The 13,658-nt window shown below is 39.1% G+C and overlaps 1 protein-coding gene across 1 annotated transcript in view; it reads left to right on the forward strand.

The window, feature by feature from the left end:
- The first annotated feature begins 344 nt into the window (after positions 1–344).
- The window catches only part of FRG1 (FSHD region gene 1), a 23,101-nt gene continuing 9,787 nt past the window's right edge, over positions 345–13,658 (forward strand). Inside the window, exons 1-4 of the mRNA XM_011949305.1 lie at positions 345–641; positions 2,783–2,853; positions 11,704–11,829; positions 12,832–12,889. Of these exons, the coding sequence (XP_011804695.1) occupies positions 580–641; positions 2,783–2,853; positions 11,704–11,829; positions 12,832–12,889 (317 nt within the window). The 5' untranslated portion in view covers positions 345–579. The remainder of the gene's footprint in view (positions 642–2,782; positions 2,854–11,703; positions 11,830–12,831; positions 12,890–13,658) is intronic.

Raw genomic sequence — 13,658 nt, forward strand, 5'->3', positions numbered from 1 at the left:
GGAGGCGGCATCTGAGGAGGGCAGGCTTTTGCCTGACGGAGATGGACCAAGCGAGTCCTGTCTGATGGAGGGTATTTCCTGCTTGTTTCCTGCACACACCGTGGCGCTACGCACAGCCCCGAGTGACGCGCGCACGAATGGCCCGCGCTTTCAGCCGCCCCGCCGCCGGACAGCGAGGGAAGCCGAAGCCACTTCCCGCCCCCGCGGAGACCGCCGCCAGCCCGCCAGCCCGCCAGCCCGCCAGCCCGCAGCGCCTCGGGCGGGCTTTCCTCCCCTCGGGAGGCGCGAATCCTCAGGGGCTCCTCGAGAGGGCGCCAGGGAGCAGCTGCGCGCGGACACCTTTCGGCCCTCTGCGGCCGCCGTAGAATCCCCCCTCCCCCCCCCGTCAGAAACCCGGAAGTGGAACTGTCAGCCATTCACCGTTCGGGTGAAGACGGAGGCGGGTTCTGGAGAGACGGACGCTGTCAGGCAGTGTTTACTTCGCCTCCGCTTCTATTCTTCCCCGCCCAGGTGCTGCTCCGGGTGGCATACTCGTCCTGAGCCGGCTTCAGCCTCTCCGCGCAGAAGTCTCCCGGAGCCATGGCCGAGTACTCCTATGTGAAGTCTACCAAGCTCGTGCTCAAGGGAACCAAGGCGAAGAGGTGGGTCCTGCAGCTCGGGCGGGGGCCTCCTCCGTCCTTTTCGGACGCACTCCAGCCTCGCGAGTCCGGTGGAAGCCGTGGCGCGGAGGGCCGGCTTTGTGGCCTCCCAGGCTTCGCCCTGGCCCCTGTCCGGGCTGGACGGAGGCCGGGCCGCGGTTCCCGGCGCCTGTGCAGAGAGGGGCAGCCTCCCGCGCGGACGGCCCTGGAAACAGGGTAGACGGCGGGTGACCCGTGGCCCCTACCCACGAGTCTGGGTCCCCCGAGGCATCTCTCCAGACCTCTGCCTGGTGGGTCTGCATTAGTCTGATCTCGTAGTTCGTGATAGTAACTTCCTTTATTAGGGATTATTATTGTCTCCATTGTCTCTTTTCTTCCTAGACAAGTTCTTGATTAGTTTTTTCTAACCTGATATGTAGAGTGAAACGAGGGTGGATCACACAGTGGTTGCGGTGTGTATGGGCTTTGATAGGGATACGGGCTCGAACCTGCCCTCTGTCGGTTACTAAGTTTGTAATTTGAGGCAAATTGGTTAATATGTCTGAACTTCCATTTACTCATTAAAAGATCAAATATTTTTGAACCTCCGTTGACACATTTATACTTTCGATTGTTTATACTTTTAGAAGACTGTGAGGATTAAATGAGAGAACATATATACAGTAAACAAACTGAGCCAAATGTGAGGAGGAGGTCGTAGTAGTAATTTATTAGCTTTTTAGGGAAAAATGCCTGTGCACTCATATCCCCGCTTATTTTTTAACTGGCAAATTTGCCCGAGGTTGACTGTACATACAAATGTTGAGCATTTCTCCCTGGTCTCTGTGATAAACAGAGGTTTTGACATTTTTAGGCGAAATGGAAAGAAGGTATCAAGGAGTGAGTTGAAGCCACTGCCCTTGAGAACCCTGTCTAGGAGTCTGGCCTCATGAAGATGCCAGAATAAATGGCAGGTTTATCCGGAATGAATGTGAGATTTTTACTCTGTGAATTTCCTGGGAGGAGATAAGTATTTTCTGAAAACTTTATGATGAAAATGCAGACAAAAGTGTCTTAAGATTATCGTAATAATCATAATTAACGCTTATGTAGCACTTCCAGTGCACCAAGAAATTGTAGGCACTTGGCACATTAACTTTTTTCAAATCGCCCTTGTTTTTTTCTTTTTTTATTGAGATGTAATTCATAATTATAAAATTCACCCTTTTCTGCAGTCAGTGGTTTTTAGTATATATTCGAGAGGTTCACCACTGTCTAGTTGCTCAGCATTTTCGTCATCCCAGAAGGAAACCTCCTCCTGCCCATTAAAGCAGTCACATCCCATCCTCCCCTTCTCCTAGTCCTCGGCAACCTCTAATCTGCTGACTGTGTGAAATTACCTATTCTGAATATTTCCTAAGAAAGAAATCATGCAACATGTGGCCTTTTGTATCTGGCTTCTCTCACTTACAACATTCCTGAGGTCCATCATCGTTGTAGCACTTACTCCTTTTTATGGCTGTGTAGTATTCCACTGTGTGGATGTAACACAGTTTGTTCAGCCATTCATCAGTTGATGAACATTTGGGTTGTTTCCAGTGTTTGGCTGTTGTGACTAAGTTAGTGTGAATATTCTTACTTAAATATTTTTGGGAGTGTATGTTTTCATTTCCCTTGGGTATACATACTTAGGAGTAAAATTGCTGGGTCGTATGGTAACTAACTTTTTGAGGAACCCTAAACTGTTTTCTGCGGGTGCTGCACCATTTTACATTTGCACCAGCAATGTGTGAAGGTACGTATTACCTCTTAATCCTCACAGTAACCTTAAGAGTTAAAGTTATTATCCTAATTTTGTAAGTGGGGAAACTGACTGACAGAGAGATTCTGTACCTTTTCCAAAAATCACTGAGCTAAGAAGTTACAGAATCAGGATTTAAAATCTGGCCGTGTGGCTCTGCAATCTGCTTTGAACTCTTACATAATATGTATAAAGCCTGAAGCAACCTCTCAGTACTGTATTTAAGAGGGCATAGCAATGTAAGTCATCCTAAATCAGTAATTTATAATGAAACAGCTTAGAAGACTTCCAGGTTTCAAGCTTGTATTTATTTATCATACAAATCAATATACCTAAACTCATCTATGTAAATTATGTCCGGTAGTAAGAAGAAAAAGAGCAAAGATAAGAAGAGAAAAAGAGAAGAAGATGAAGAAACCCAGCTTGATATTGTTGGTGAGTCAGTTTTCAGTACTCTATCCTGAAAAACGTTAACATTTCTTGAGATCTCATTGAAAATATTTTCCTAGTTAGAAATTTATGACGTATTTATATTTGTCTTAAAGTGCTTAAATGTTACCTACAGTTGTAAATTCCATTTATTTAGCACAGTAGATGGTACTGATGCCTTTACTTCATTATCAGAACAAAGCACAGGAGAGAATTATAACTTGCTGACTTAGTAGGCACCATTAGACTGCTTAATAGTTGGAGATTCTGATGCATAATTTATAAAGGCCTAATGTAAATGTTTTTCAACCAAATAATGTTTTACAAGTTATTTTCTTTGAACATGTATACATTTTAATTGTAGAAGTCAGTTGTCTCTTAAAGGAAGTATCTTCACAGGAAAAAAATCATTATTTTGTGAACTCTGACATTAATGAAAATTTTAAATACAACTTCGGGGTAGCCTGTAAGTGATGCTAGAAATAAACTGACCCAAACACACTTAACCAGCCTGTTTTCCATTTAGTTCTTTCCATACTTTTTTTTTTCTCTTTTAAATCTTGGCAAGTTGCATTTTGAATCTTCATAAATTATGGTAACTTAAAAAATTTATAAAAATATGAAATGGTATAAAGCCAATGTTCTGGAAGAATCATTGCTTTTGAAATGGCGAATCAACAATTCTAAAATTAGGGTAAATGTCTAGGGTAGATATGTAGATGTGGAATTGCTGTGTCAAAGGATAGGTGAATGTTTAACTATGTAAGAAACTGCCCACAATTTTCTAAAGTGGTTGTGCCATTTTGCCCTCCCACCAAGAACGAATGAGTGCTCCAGTCACATCCTTGCCAAGAGCTGATGGTGTTATCAGTCTTTTCTCCCAGTCTGAGTTTTACCTTTTCGGTTTCTTAATGAGCAGAAGTTTTTTTTTTTTTTTTTTTGAGACGGGGTCTCACTCTGTCACCCAGGCTGGAGTGTGTGGCGCAATCCCTGTTTGCTGCAAGCTCGGCCTCCCAGGTTCACGCCATTCTCCTGCCTCAGCCTCTCGAGTAGCTGGGACTACAGGCGCCCGCCACCTCGCCCAGCTAGTTTTTTGTATTTTTAGTAGAGACAGGGTTTCACTGTGTTAGCCAGGATGGTCAGAAGCTTTTAATTTTTATAAAGCTCAGTTTATATTTTTCCCTTTTATGGTTACTGCCTTATCTCTTTGATCTAAGAGATCTTTGCTTACCCCAAAGTCAGGAAAATATTCTGCATTTTCTTTTAGAAGCATGATTGTTTTAGTTTTTACATTAAATCTGTCATTCATCTCAAATAAATTTTGGCATGGTGTGAGTTCGGTTTCAAGATTTACTTTTTTTTTTTTAACATCTTGATAGCCAGTTGTTCCAGCACCACTGCTGTTTCCTTTTTCCGTTAATCCACTTTGGTATCTTCATAAAAAATCAACTAACTTTCTATGTATTGGTCTATTTCTGGACTCTGGTCTGTTGATATGTTTGTCTGTTTTTCTGTTGACATATTTCTCTTTATTGCTATAATTTCATGAAGTCTTGAGATCTGGTGGTGTGAGTCCTCCAACTTTGTACTTATCAACTATTAATTTCTACAGTGAAACCTGTTGGATTTTCTCGGAGAATTGTATTGAGTCCAGATCATTTGGGGGAGAAGCAACATCTTAATATTGGGCCTCAATATTTCATAATTTTCAATGTAGCAGTCTTGCATGCCTGTTTAAAAATTTATTCTTAAGTATTTTATAATTTTACACTACTGTCAATAGAACTTTTGAGTTTGATTTTCCAATTGTTTGCTGTCAGTATGTAGATATACAATTGATTTTTGTGTAGTGACTTTGTAATCGGATAAGTCTGTTTCACTTATTACTTCTAGAGGTTTGTTTATATAGAAAACTAAGAAATTTGCAATGTTTCCTGTGACTATCGTTTTACCTCTTTCTTTCTAATCCTTATGTCTTGTCTTTCTTTTTACTGGTTTCTTATACTGTCCAGGACTTCCATAGTGTTGAACAGAGGTCATGAGATTGGGCATAATTGCGTTGTTGCCAAGCTTAGGCAGAAAGCTTTCAGTAGTCCACCATGTGGTATGATGTCTGTAGGATCTGCAGAGAAAACCTTTGTCAAAATGAGGACATTCTTTTTAAACTTAGATTCTTGGGAGTTTTTATCATAACGGTGTTTAATGCTGTCAAATGCCTCTTTCTTTATCTGTTGAGATGATTATACAGCTTTCTTCTTTCTGCCAATGAATTACATTGGTTTCGTTTTCAACTTTTAAACTAACTTTACATCCCTGAGGTAAACCCCACATGGTTGTGGTGCCTTGTCCTTCGGGATTTTGCGAGATATGATTTTTTTTTTTTGACTTTCTATGTTGGTGTTGATGGGAGATATTGACTTCTGTTTCCTTTTCTTGTAATGTCTTTATTTGATTTTGGTGTCAAGGTGATATTGGGTGTCATAAAATGAGATGGGAAGTGCTGTCTCCTTCCCTGTTTTTGGAAATACCTATGTAAGATGGGTATGATTTCTTCTTTCCATGTTTGATAGAATTCACCAGTGAAGTCGTCTGAACCTAGAGGGTTTTATTTGGTTTGGTTTTAGTTTTTTGTGGGAAAATTTAAAAATTTTAAGAGATATTTTCAGATTTTTCTGTTGTGTCAGTTTTGGTAATTTGTGTCTTTTAAGAAAATTTCATTTCATCTAAGTTGTTGGATTTATTGGCAGAAAATTGTTCAGAATAGTCCTTTAATATCCTTTTAATGTCTGTAGAATCTAATCTGTATTGCAGTCTCTTCATATTGGTAATTTATGTTTTTGCTATTTTTTCCTGGATCAGTCAGTCTAGCTGCAGGTTTATCAATTTGTTTATCTTTATAAGATCATTTATTTTAGATCATTAATGATCTTTCAGTACAGGGGTATTCAGTCTTTTGGCTTCCCTGGGCCACAGTGGAGGAAGAAGAATTGTCTTGGACCACACATAAAACACACTAACGATAAGCTGATGAGCCAAAAAAAAAAAAAAGACAAATCTCATAATGTTTCAAGAAAGTTTATGAATTTGTGTTGGGCTGCTTTCAGAGCTGGCCTGGGCCACATGCAGCCCTCAGGTTGGACAAACTTGTTTCTGTATTACTTATTTTCTCTCTTTTTCATTTTCTATTTCATTTATTATCAATCTTTTTTTTTCCTCTGTTTAACTTATTTTCAGTTTACTTTGGTCTTGTTTTATAACTTCTTAAGAAGGGAGTTAGAGCTCTTCATTCCACTTTAGTTTTAGTTATAGTCAACACATTTTGTTTTCATTTTCATTCCATTCAAAATATTATCTAGTTTTCCTTGTGATTTTTCTTTTCATGGACCCATGAGTTATTTAAAAGTGTATTGTTTTTAATTTCTACTACATGGAGATACTATAGATACGTTATTGTTGCTGATTTCTAATTCATTCATAGTATGGTTGGAGAACATATTTTCTTAGTAAATTTCCATGTGCACTTGAAAAGAATGTGTATTCTGCAGATGTTGGTTCAGGGTTTTTATTTTGTTTTTTTTTTTTTGGAGATGGAGTCTCACTCTGTTGCCCAGCAGTCTGGAGTGCCGTGGCGCAATCTCAGTCCACTGCAACCTCCGCCTCCCAGGTTCAAGTGATTCTCCTACCTCAGCCTCCAGAGTAGCTGGAATTATAGGCTCCTGCCACCAGGCCCGGCTAATTCTTTTTATATTTTTAATAGAGACGGGGTTTCACCACATTGGCCAAGCTGGTCTCAAACTCCTGATCTCAGGTGATCCGTCTGCCTCGGCCTCCCAAAGTTGTAGGATTACAGGCGTGAGCCAGGGTGCCTGGCCGGTTCAGTGTTCTTTAGATGTCAGTTATCCCGTGACTAGCCACATCTTCTGTGTCCGTACTGACTTTGTACTAATCCTACAACGTATTGAAAATTATGTGAAAATCTCCAACTGTAATTCTAGATCTGCCTACTTGAGCAGTTTTTGCTTAAAGTATTTTGAAGCTCTCATGTGTACACATTTAGAATTAAGTCTTCCTTATAAATTCAGTCTTTCATTTTCGTAATATTTTAACCTTTATTTCTATTAAATGTCTTGATGCCTAGTTAAATTATTTGACCACCCTGTTGCTTCTGTCAAGCCTGGGACTTTGTTTGTACTTATTTATTAGGGTTTTGCACGTAGACTTAGACTGTGACTCTTACTCTAGGAAAGGTCCATCCTCATGGGCCTCAACAACATGTGCGTTGTATACTTGGTGAGTTCTCTCCACTCTGCTGCGTCTCAAATTTGTGTGATCTCTGGCGTCTCCACTCAGCCCTCAGCAGTGCCAGCCGCTCTGCAGAGGCCTTGTGGAGCCTGCCTTCTGCATGCGCTCCCCCCAGCCCTTGGCCACAGACCTGCAGAGAACTTTTGCATACTCTTTTGAGGCCTCACCTCTGTGTAGTTCCCTCTTCTCCAGTACCTTATTCCATAAACTCCCAACGTTTTAGCACTGCAAGATTCTCAGCTCAGTGACATTGCCTCGTTCTTGGAGGTCTCTACCTCTCCGTGTGGTCAAGAAACTGCCATTGGGCAGAAAACAGAAGTGTGTGTGAGATTTGCCTCCTGTGTTTTCCTGTTCTCAGATATCACAGTCCTGTTGGGCCTGTGTTCCAATCCCCGAAAACAGTTTTCTCAAATATTCTATCCAGTTTCAGTCTTCTCGTTGGTCGTCGTGGGAGGGCAAGTCCATCTTGGCTGGAAGAGGAAGTCCTTCTGTGTCTTTTTCTCTGTCCTTCCACCTTCTTTTGCATTGTGGATTTTCTAAACTTACCATATAAGTAAGCATGTGCCTATTTGTGAAGGGAAAGAAAACCTGTTAAGTTTTTGAAGTTGCTCTGTTGGTTCCTCACAAGGATCTGAAGGGATTAGTAAATAGGATGAAAGAAATTCTCTTTCACATGGAGAAAACCAAGTGTGACATTAATAAAAACGCACATGTGTGTGTCTGTAAGCAAAGTTTCACTGAGCTCTGCTAGAGTAAGAAGCAAGTGGACTTATAACACCGTAGTTTGCAAAACATGTATATTTTATTTACCCAGGAACTAAAGCTGAGTAAGCTATGGGTTAATAGAAGGTCTGTGAAGGATACTTAGACTACAGTGAGATTAGGGAAGAAAATTCCATTTCCAAATCTAAGATATATCATTCCTTTATGCCAAGCACATAATGAAGGTAGAGATTTAAGGGGGCCCTTGGCACAGAGGCCCTGGGTTAGTCAGAAGGTGAGGGGAGCTGTCACACAGCCTTGATGCTGGAGTGAGGGGTGCCCTGGTCATGTCTCATCAGCCATGACAAAGGTGCATCGAGCCTTTGTTTGCTTTTTTTCTTTTTTTTTTTTTTTTTTTTTTGAGACAGGCTCTTGCTTTGTTGCTCAGGCTGGAGTGCAGTGACGTGATCATGGCTCAGCGTACCCTCAACCTCACGGGCTCACGCAGTCCTCTCACCTCAGACTTCTGAGTAGCTGGGATCACAGGCTTGTACCACCACAATCGCTAATTTCTTAATTTTTTTGTAGAGGTGGGGGTCTCCTTTTGTTGCCTAGGCTGATATTGAACTCCTGGGCTTAAGTGATTCTCCTGCTTCTGCCTCTCAAAGTGCTGGGATTACAGGCATGCCAGACATGTAAACATCCCAAACTATGTGAAAATATGCGAAAAGCTTTGTTACGCATTGTGAGACAACACAGCAGGGATATTTGACCATCTGCCTAAGGTTTAAAAGGAGATAACTTAAGCCTGTGTCTAAATAGCAAGTAATGTTTTAGAGCGGATTCTCAAATTCAGCTTAGGCATCTGCAGCATAGACACAGCTTGAGCTGTAACCTGATGTAGAGACAGGCAACTTCCATGCCCACTGTTCTTAGGGTCCACTGCTCTTTCACAGCTGAAACCCCCCGAGTGGCACTGATGAGTGTTATGTTCTGTAATTTAGTCGTTAAACGTACACGCATACTTCCGAAGGTTGAATGTAGGCCGCTTGCAGAAAATAGGCAGAATAGCTCACGTGTAATTCTTGATGATACTATGTTTAGCTTTCTTATTCTTTGAAATCCCATTGAGAAAAAATACTGGCATCTGCTCAAAGTAATTTCTTTTTCAGTTCACAATATTGTAAGTAATGTTACGTATCATTTCCCTACTTGGACAGAGTGTGAAAATTTTGAGGAGCTTGTCTGCCAGAAATTTCCTTTTCATTTGCAAAACATTAATGAGATACTATATTTAAATGATTTTATTTAGTATTAAGTGTAGTTGATCAACATGGCATAGAACATACAAAATAAATAAAATGAACCTAAAATCATTAACTATTACATTTATAAGAAAGACTTGCTAATCATTACATTGTTCATAATGATTCTGAATAAAGCGTTATTTCTTTTATTGAAAACAATTGTAGCTATAAGACAACTCAGGCATCTAAATTGCTGCTAGTTTTACTGCTTTCTAATCATCTTTGGCTGAAATTTTAATTTTGATTTTCTTTTTCTCCATTGGTTTTGTGTGTGTGTGGAGGTAAAATATACAGAATATAGGATTTGCCAGTTTTTCTATTTTTAAGTATACACTTCAGTGGCATTTAAATACATGCACCGTTTTACCTTCCCAGCAGCATTGCATCGGGTTTCCGTTTCTGCACATCCTGCCCAACATTTGTTTTTCTGTTTTTCTTGGTTTTTGTTGTTGTTGTTGTTGTTGTTTTTTGATACTAGCGATTCTCATGGGTGTGAAGTGGTATTGTATTGTGATTTCGATTTACATATCCCTGGTGACTATTGATGCTGATCATCTTTTCAAGTGCTCATTGGCCATTTGTACATCACGTTTGGAGCAATGTCTGTGTACATCCTTTGCCCAGTTTTGAATTGTGATGTTTGTCTTTATGAAGCTCTCTATATAGTCTGGATATTAATTCCTTATAACATATTCAGTTTACAAATGTTTTCTCCATTTTCTGGGTTGCCTTTTACTCTGTTGACAGTGGTTCTTGATGCACAAAAGGTTTTAATTCTGATGAAGTCCAGTTTGTCTGTATTTTCTTTTGTTCCTGTACCTTTGATGTTCTATGCAAGAAATAATTGCCAAATTCATGGTCATGAAGCTTTTCCCATTTTCTTCTAAAAGGTTTCTAACTTCAGCTCTTACATTTAGGTCTTTGGTCTATTTTAAGTTACTTTTTGTATTTGGTGTTAGGTAAGGATCCAACTTCATTTTAGCTAAAATTTTATGTATTTTAAAATTTATTATGAAAAGCGTGAAATGTTTAGTTGAATAGAAAATTTTGTACAGTGGAATTAACTGAATCTTTAAAACTTTTTATTATGGAAATATCCAAACTAATCCATACATAGAAGAATATGAGTCCCCCATGTGCCCAGGGCCCAGCATTAATTGTCAGTATTTTGCCAGTCTCATTTCATTTACACACACACCCACACACACATTTTTCCCTAGAAATTTTAAGTAAAATCACAGATGAATGTCATTTTACCCATAAGTATGTAAATGTGCATTTCTTAACATGGTATGTCTTTCCCTCGTCATCTGTTTTGTTCTTTTATACATTATACTATGTCATTATCAGACCATGTAAAATGAAGGAGAATTCCTTAATATGTCATATCCTGTTAATGATTGACTTATTTCTGCTCTAGCTAAAGTATAATTTAGGAGGGGGTTTGAGGATATTTTTTAACATTAAGATATAAACTTTTATAACAACTACTTAACTAATTGTTCCTAGGGTCTAACATTTCTGTTGGCAAATTGGAAATTAGTATACATAGACATAGATTCTGCTCATTTTGCTTTCAATCTAAAATCATAGTTAAGATTACTGGCCAGGTGCAGTAATCCCAGCACTTTGGGAGGCCGAGGCAGGTGGATCACGAGGTCAGGAGTTCAGGACCAGCCTGGCCAAGATGGGGAAACCCCATCTCTACTAAAAATACAAAAAAATTATCCAGGCGTGGTGGCGGGTACCTGTAGCCCCAGCTACTCGGGAAGCTGAAGCAGAGAATTGTTTGAACCTGGGAGGCGGAGGTCGCAGTGAGCCGAGATCGTGCCACTGCACTCCAGCCTGGGCAACAGAGCAAGACTCCGTCTCCAAAAAAAAAAAAAAAAAGATTGCTATGCTAGAAAGTCTTCCTGTAGGGGCATTTCTAAGAAATGTTATCATGGGCATTGCCTCTGGAAAGCAGGCATGAATAGATGGCTGGGGTCTATGATGAGAGAGACTGTTCTCTGTGTATCACTTTGTACCTTCACATGTTGCCTTTTGTTTTGTTTTGGTCTTTTTTTGAGACAGGACCTTGCTCTGTCACTCAGGCTAGAGTGCAGTGGCGAGATCATAGCTCACTATAACCTTGAACTCCTGGGCTCAAGTGATCCTCTTTCCCCAGCTCCCCGAGTAGCTGGGATTACAGGCATGCACCCCCATGCCTGGCTGTATGTTGCTATTTTGTATTTTAAAAACCTAATCCTGACTGTGCTGGTAGTCGCGTGAATCTGTACACATACATGCAAACAAGTACATGTAAAACTGGTGAAATCTGAATAAGGTTCATGGATTATGCCAATGTCAATTTCCTGATTCTGACAGTATGATACTTACGTGAGATGTCATCATTGAGACAAAGTGAGTAACGGATATGTGAGATCTTTGTATTATTTCTTACAACTGCAAAATAAAATGTTTTTAAAACTAAGTTATAACAACACAAAAAGAACTCTGTATCAAAACTAAGATACAAAGTTTAAATATTGATTTTATTTTTTAGGAATCTGGTGGACAGTAACAAACTTCGGTGAAATTTCAGGAACCATAGCCATTGAAATGGATAAGGGAACCTATATACACGCACTCGACAATGGCCTTTTTACCCTGGGAGCTCCACACAAAGAAGGTTTGTGTCTGGAAGGGAAGAGGCTGCCACAAGTGTAGGTTTTAGGACATTCATTCGCTTAGGCCAAACTCTAACTAGTTTCAGACATTTTCCAAAGGAAATTTTTCCAAAATTTTCCAAATTTTCCATTGCATTTGACTCTTCCACTTTTTTCTTCCTTAATATTTACCAGCCATTGGCAAGTCCCTCTTTCTAATATAAGCATTTGAAAACATTCTGTATAGTTCCAGAAGAGTATCTTTGGAACTCAAAACAACATGAATAATTAAAATAGTAAGTGTAAAGAAAAAAGAAAACCTACTTGAGTCAAAATGTTTGAATTTCTTTTTTATTCAGACCTATTGCCAAAACTAACCTGGGTGTGGGTAACAATTTGAAGTTTCCTCATTTTTTTTTTTATTTTTTTTTTATTATTATTATTTTTTTTATTATACTTTAAGTTCTAGGGTACATGTGCATAACGTGCAGGTTTGTTACATATGTATACTTGTGCCATGTTGGTGTGCTGCACCCATCAACTCGTCAGCACCCATCAATTCATCATTTATATCAGGTATAACTCCCCAATGCAATCCCTCCCCCCTCCGCCCTCCCCCCTGAAGTTTCCTCATTTTGTTTAGCCCGTTAGAGGAAGCACTATGAGATACGAAGTAATTAGAAGATAAAAAGCAGTATCATTTGGTCAGCAAGGCCATCCCTTGAATAAATGAAAGCATTTAGTTTTTTAAATAAGTGCTTATTTATGACTGTATTTTAAAACATAATGAGAAGATATCTCAGAAGTTATTAAATAAGCATTATGTTAGCCTGTCCTACTCAATATGTAAAATTAGCGCTGTAGTTAAAAGAAGGTAGATTCCAAAGATGCAGTATTACAGTGACATCAGCATATCTGAATAGTCTTACATTTAATTGCAGAAGAAAATAGCCACATTTTTTAAAGCAAAATGGTATCTTTATAGCAAATGTCAAATTTATTTACAAATGTTTTTTCTCCAATAGTTGATGAGGGCCCTAGTCCCCCAGAGCAGTTGACGGCTGTCAAACTATCTGATTCCAGGTGAGCTTATGTTGTAATATAATTAGTAACCAGTTATTTTAAAAATTTAATTATATTCATTAAAAATGTTAGTGTCTGAAGCCCACAGAGTAATTTTGATATAAAAAACAAAATAGCTTTTTTGAAAAGTAGATTTTGTGATCTACTTTTAGTGGATTTCCTGTCAATATATAATGCTAGGCTGGAAAAAAAAATATGTAAAAAAATCAAGATTAATAATTTCACACACCAAATAAGATAGATTAAAAAAGAAATCAAACAGTACAAAACCTGTTTCACTGTTGCTATGATAGTTAAACTCACTGTAGGGAAGTACAAAGACAAACAGGAAGACTGAAAAAAGGAGTATTGTTGAAACCAGCAGAGAATGTTACAGAGTCATAATGACCAGAAGAATATTTTTACTCACTATTTTTACAGTCATTTTATAAAGTGACCTTTGTTATTCTCACCTTGTGCAAAAGTATAGAATGATTCTTTGGGTAGAAGATACTGAAAGTGAATTTGCATATTTTAGTAATTGGTTACATCAATATGATAATGATTCCTGTTATATAATCATTAACGTATAAAGGAGTAAAAGTCAATTCTGGCATCCCAGGAGATTCTCGGTAAGGTAAAAGATTAGAAATCAGAATTTTAAAAAATCACATTAAGGTGTTGTTTTGTTTTTTTTTGTTTTTTTTTGAGGCGGAGTCTCGCTCTGTCCCCCAGGCTGGAGTGCAGTGGCCGGATCTCAGCTCACTGCAAGCTCCGCCTCCCGGGTTTA

The sequence above is a fragment of the Colobus angolensis genome, unplaced genomic scaffold (genome assembly GCF_000951035.1).
Source record: "Colobus angolensis palliatus isolate OR3802 unplaced genomic scaffold, Cang.pa_1.0 Scaffold296, whole genome shotgun sequence".
Taxonomy (NCBI): Eukaryota; Metazoa; Chordata; class Mammalia; order Primates; family Cercopithecidae; genus Colobus; species Colobus angolensis.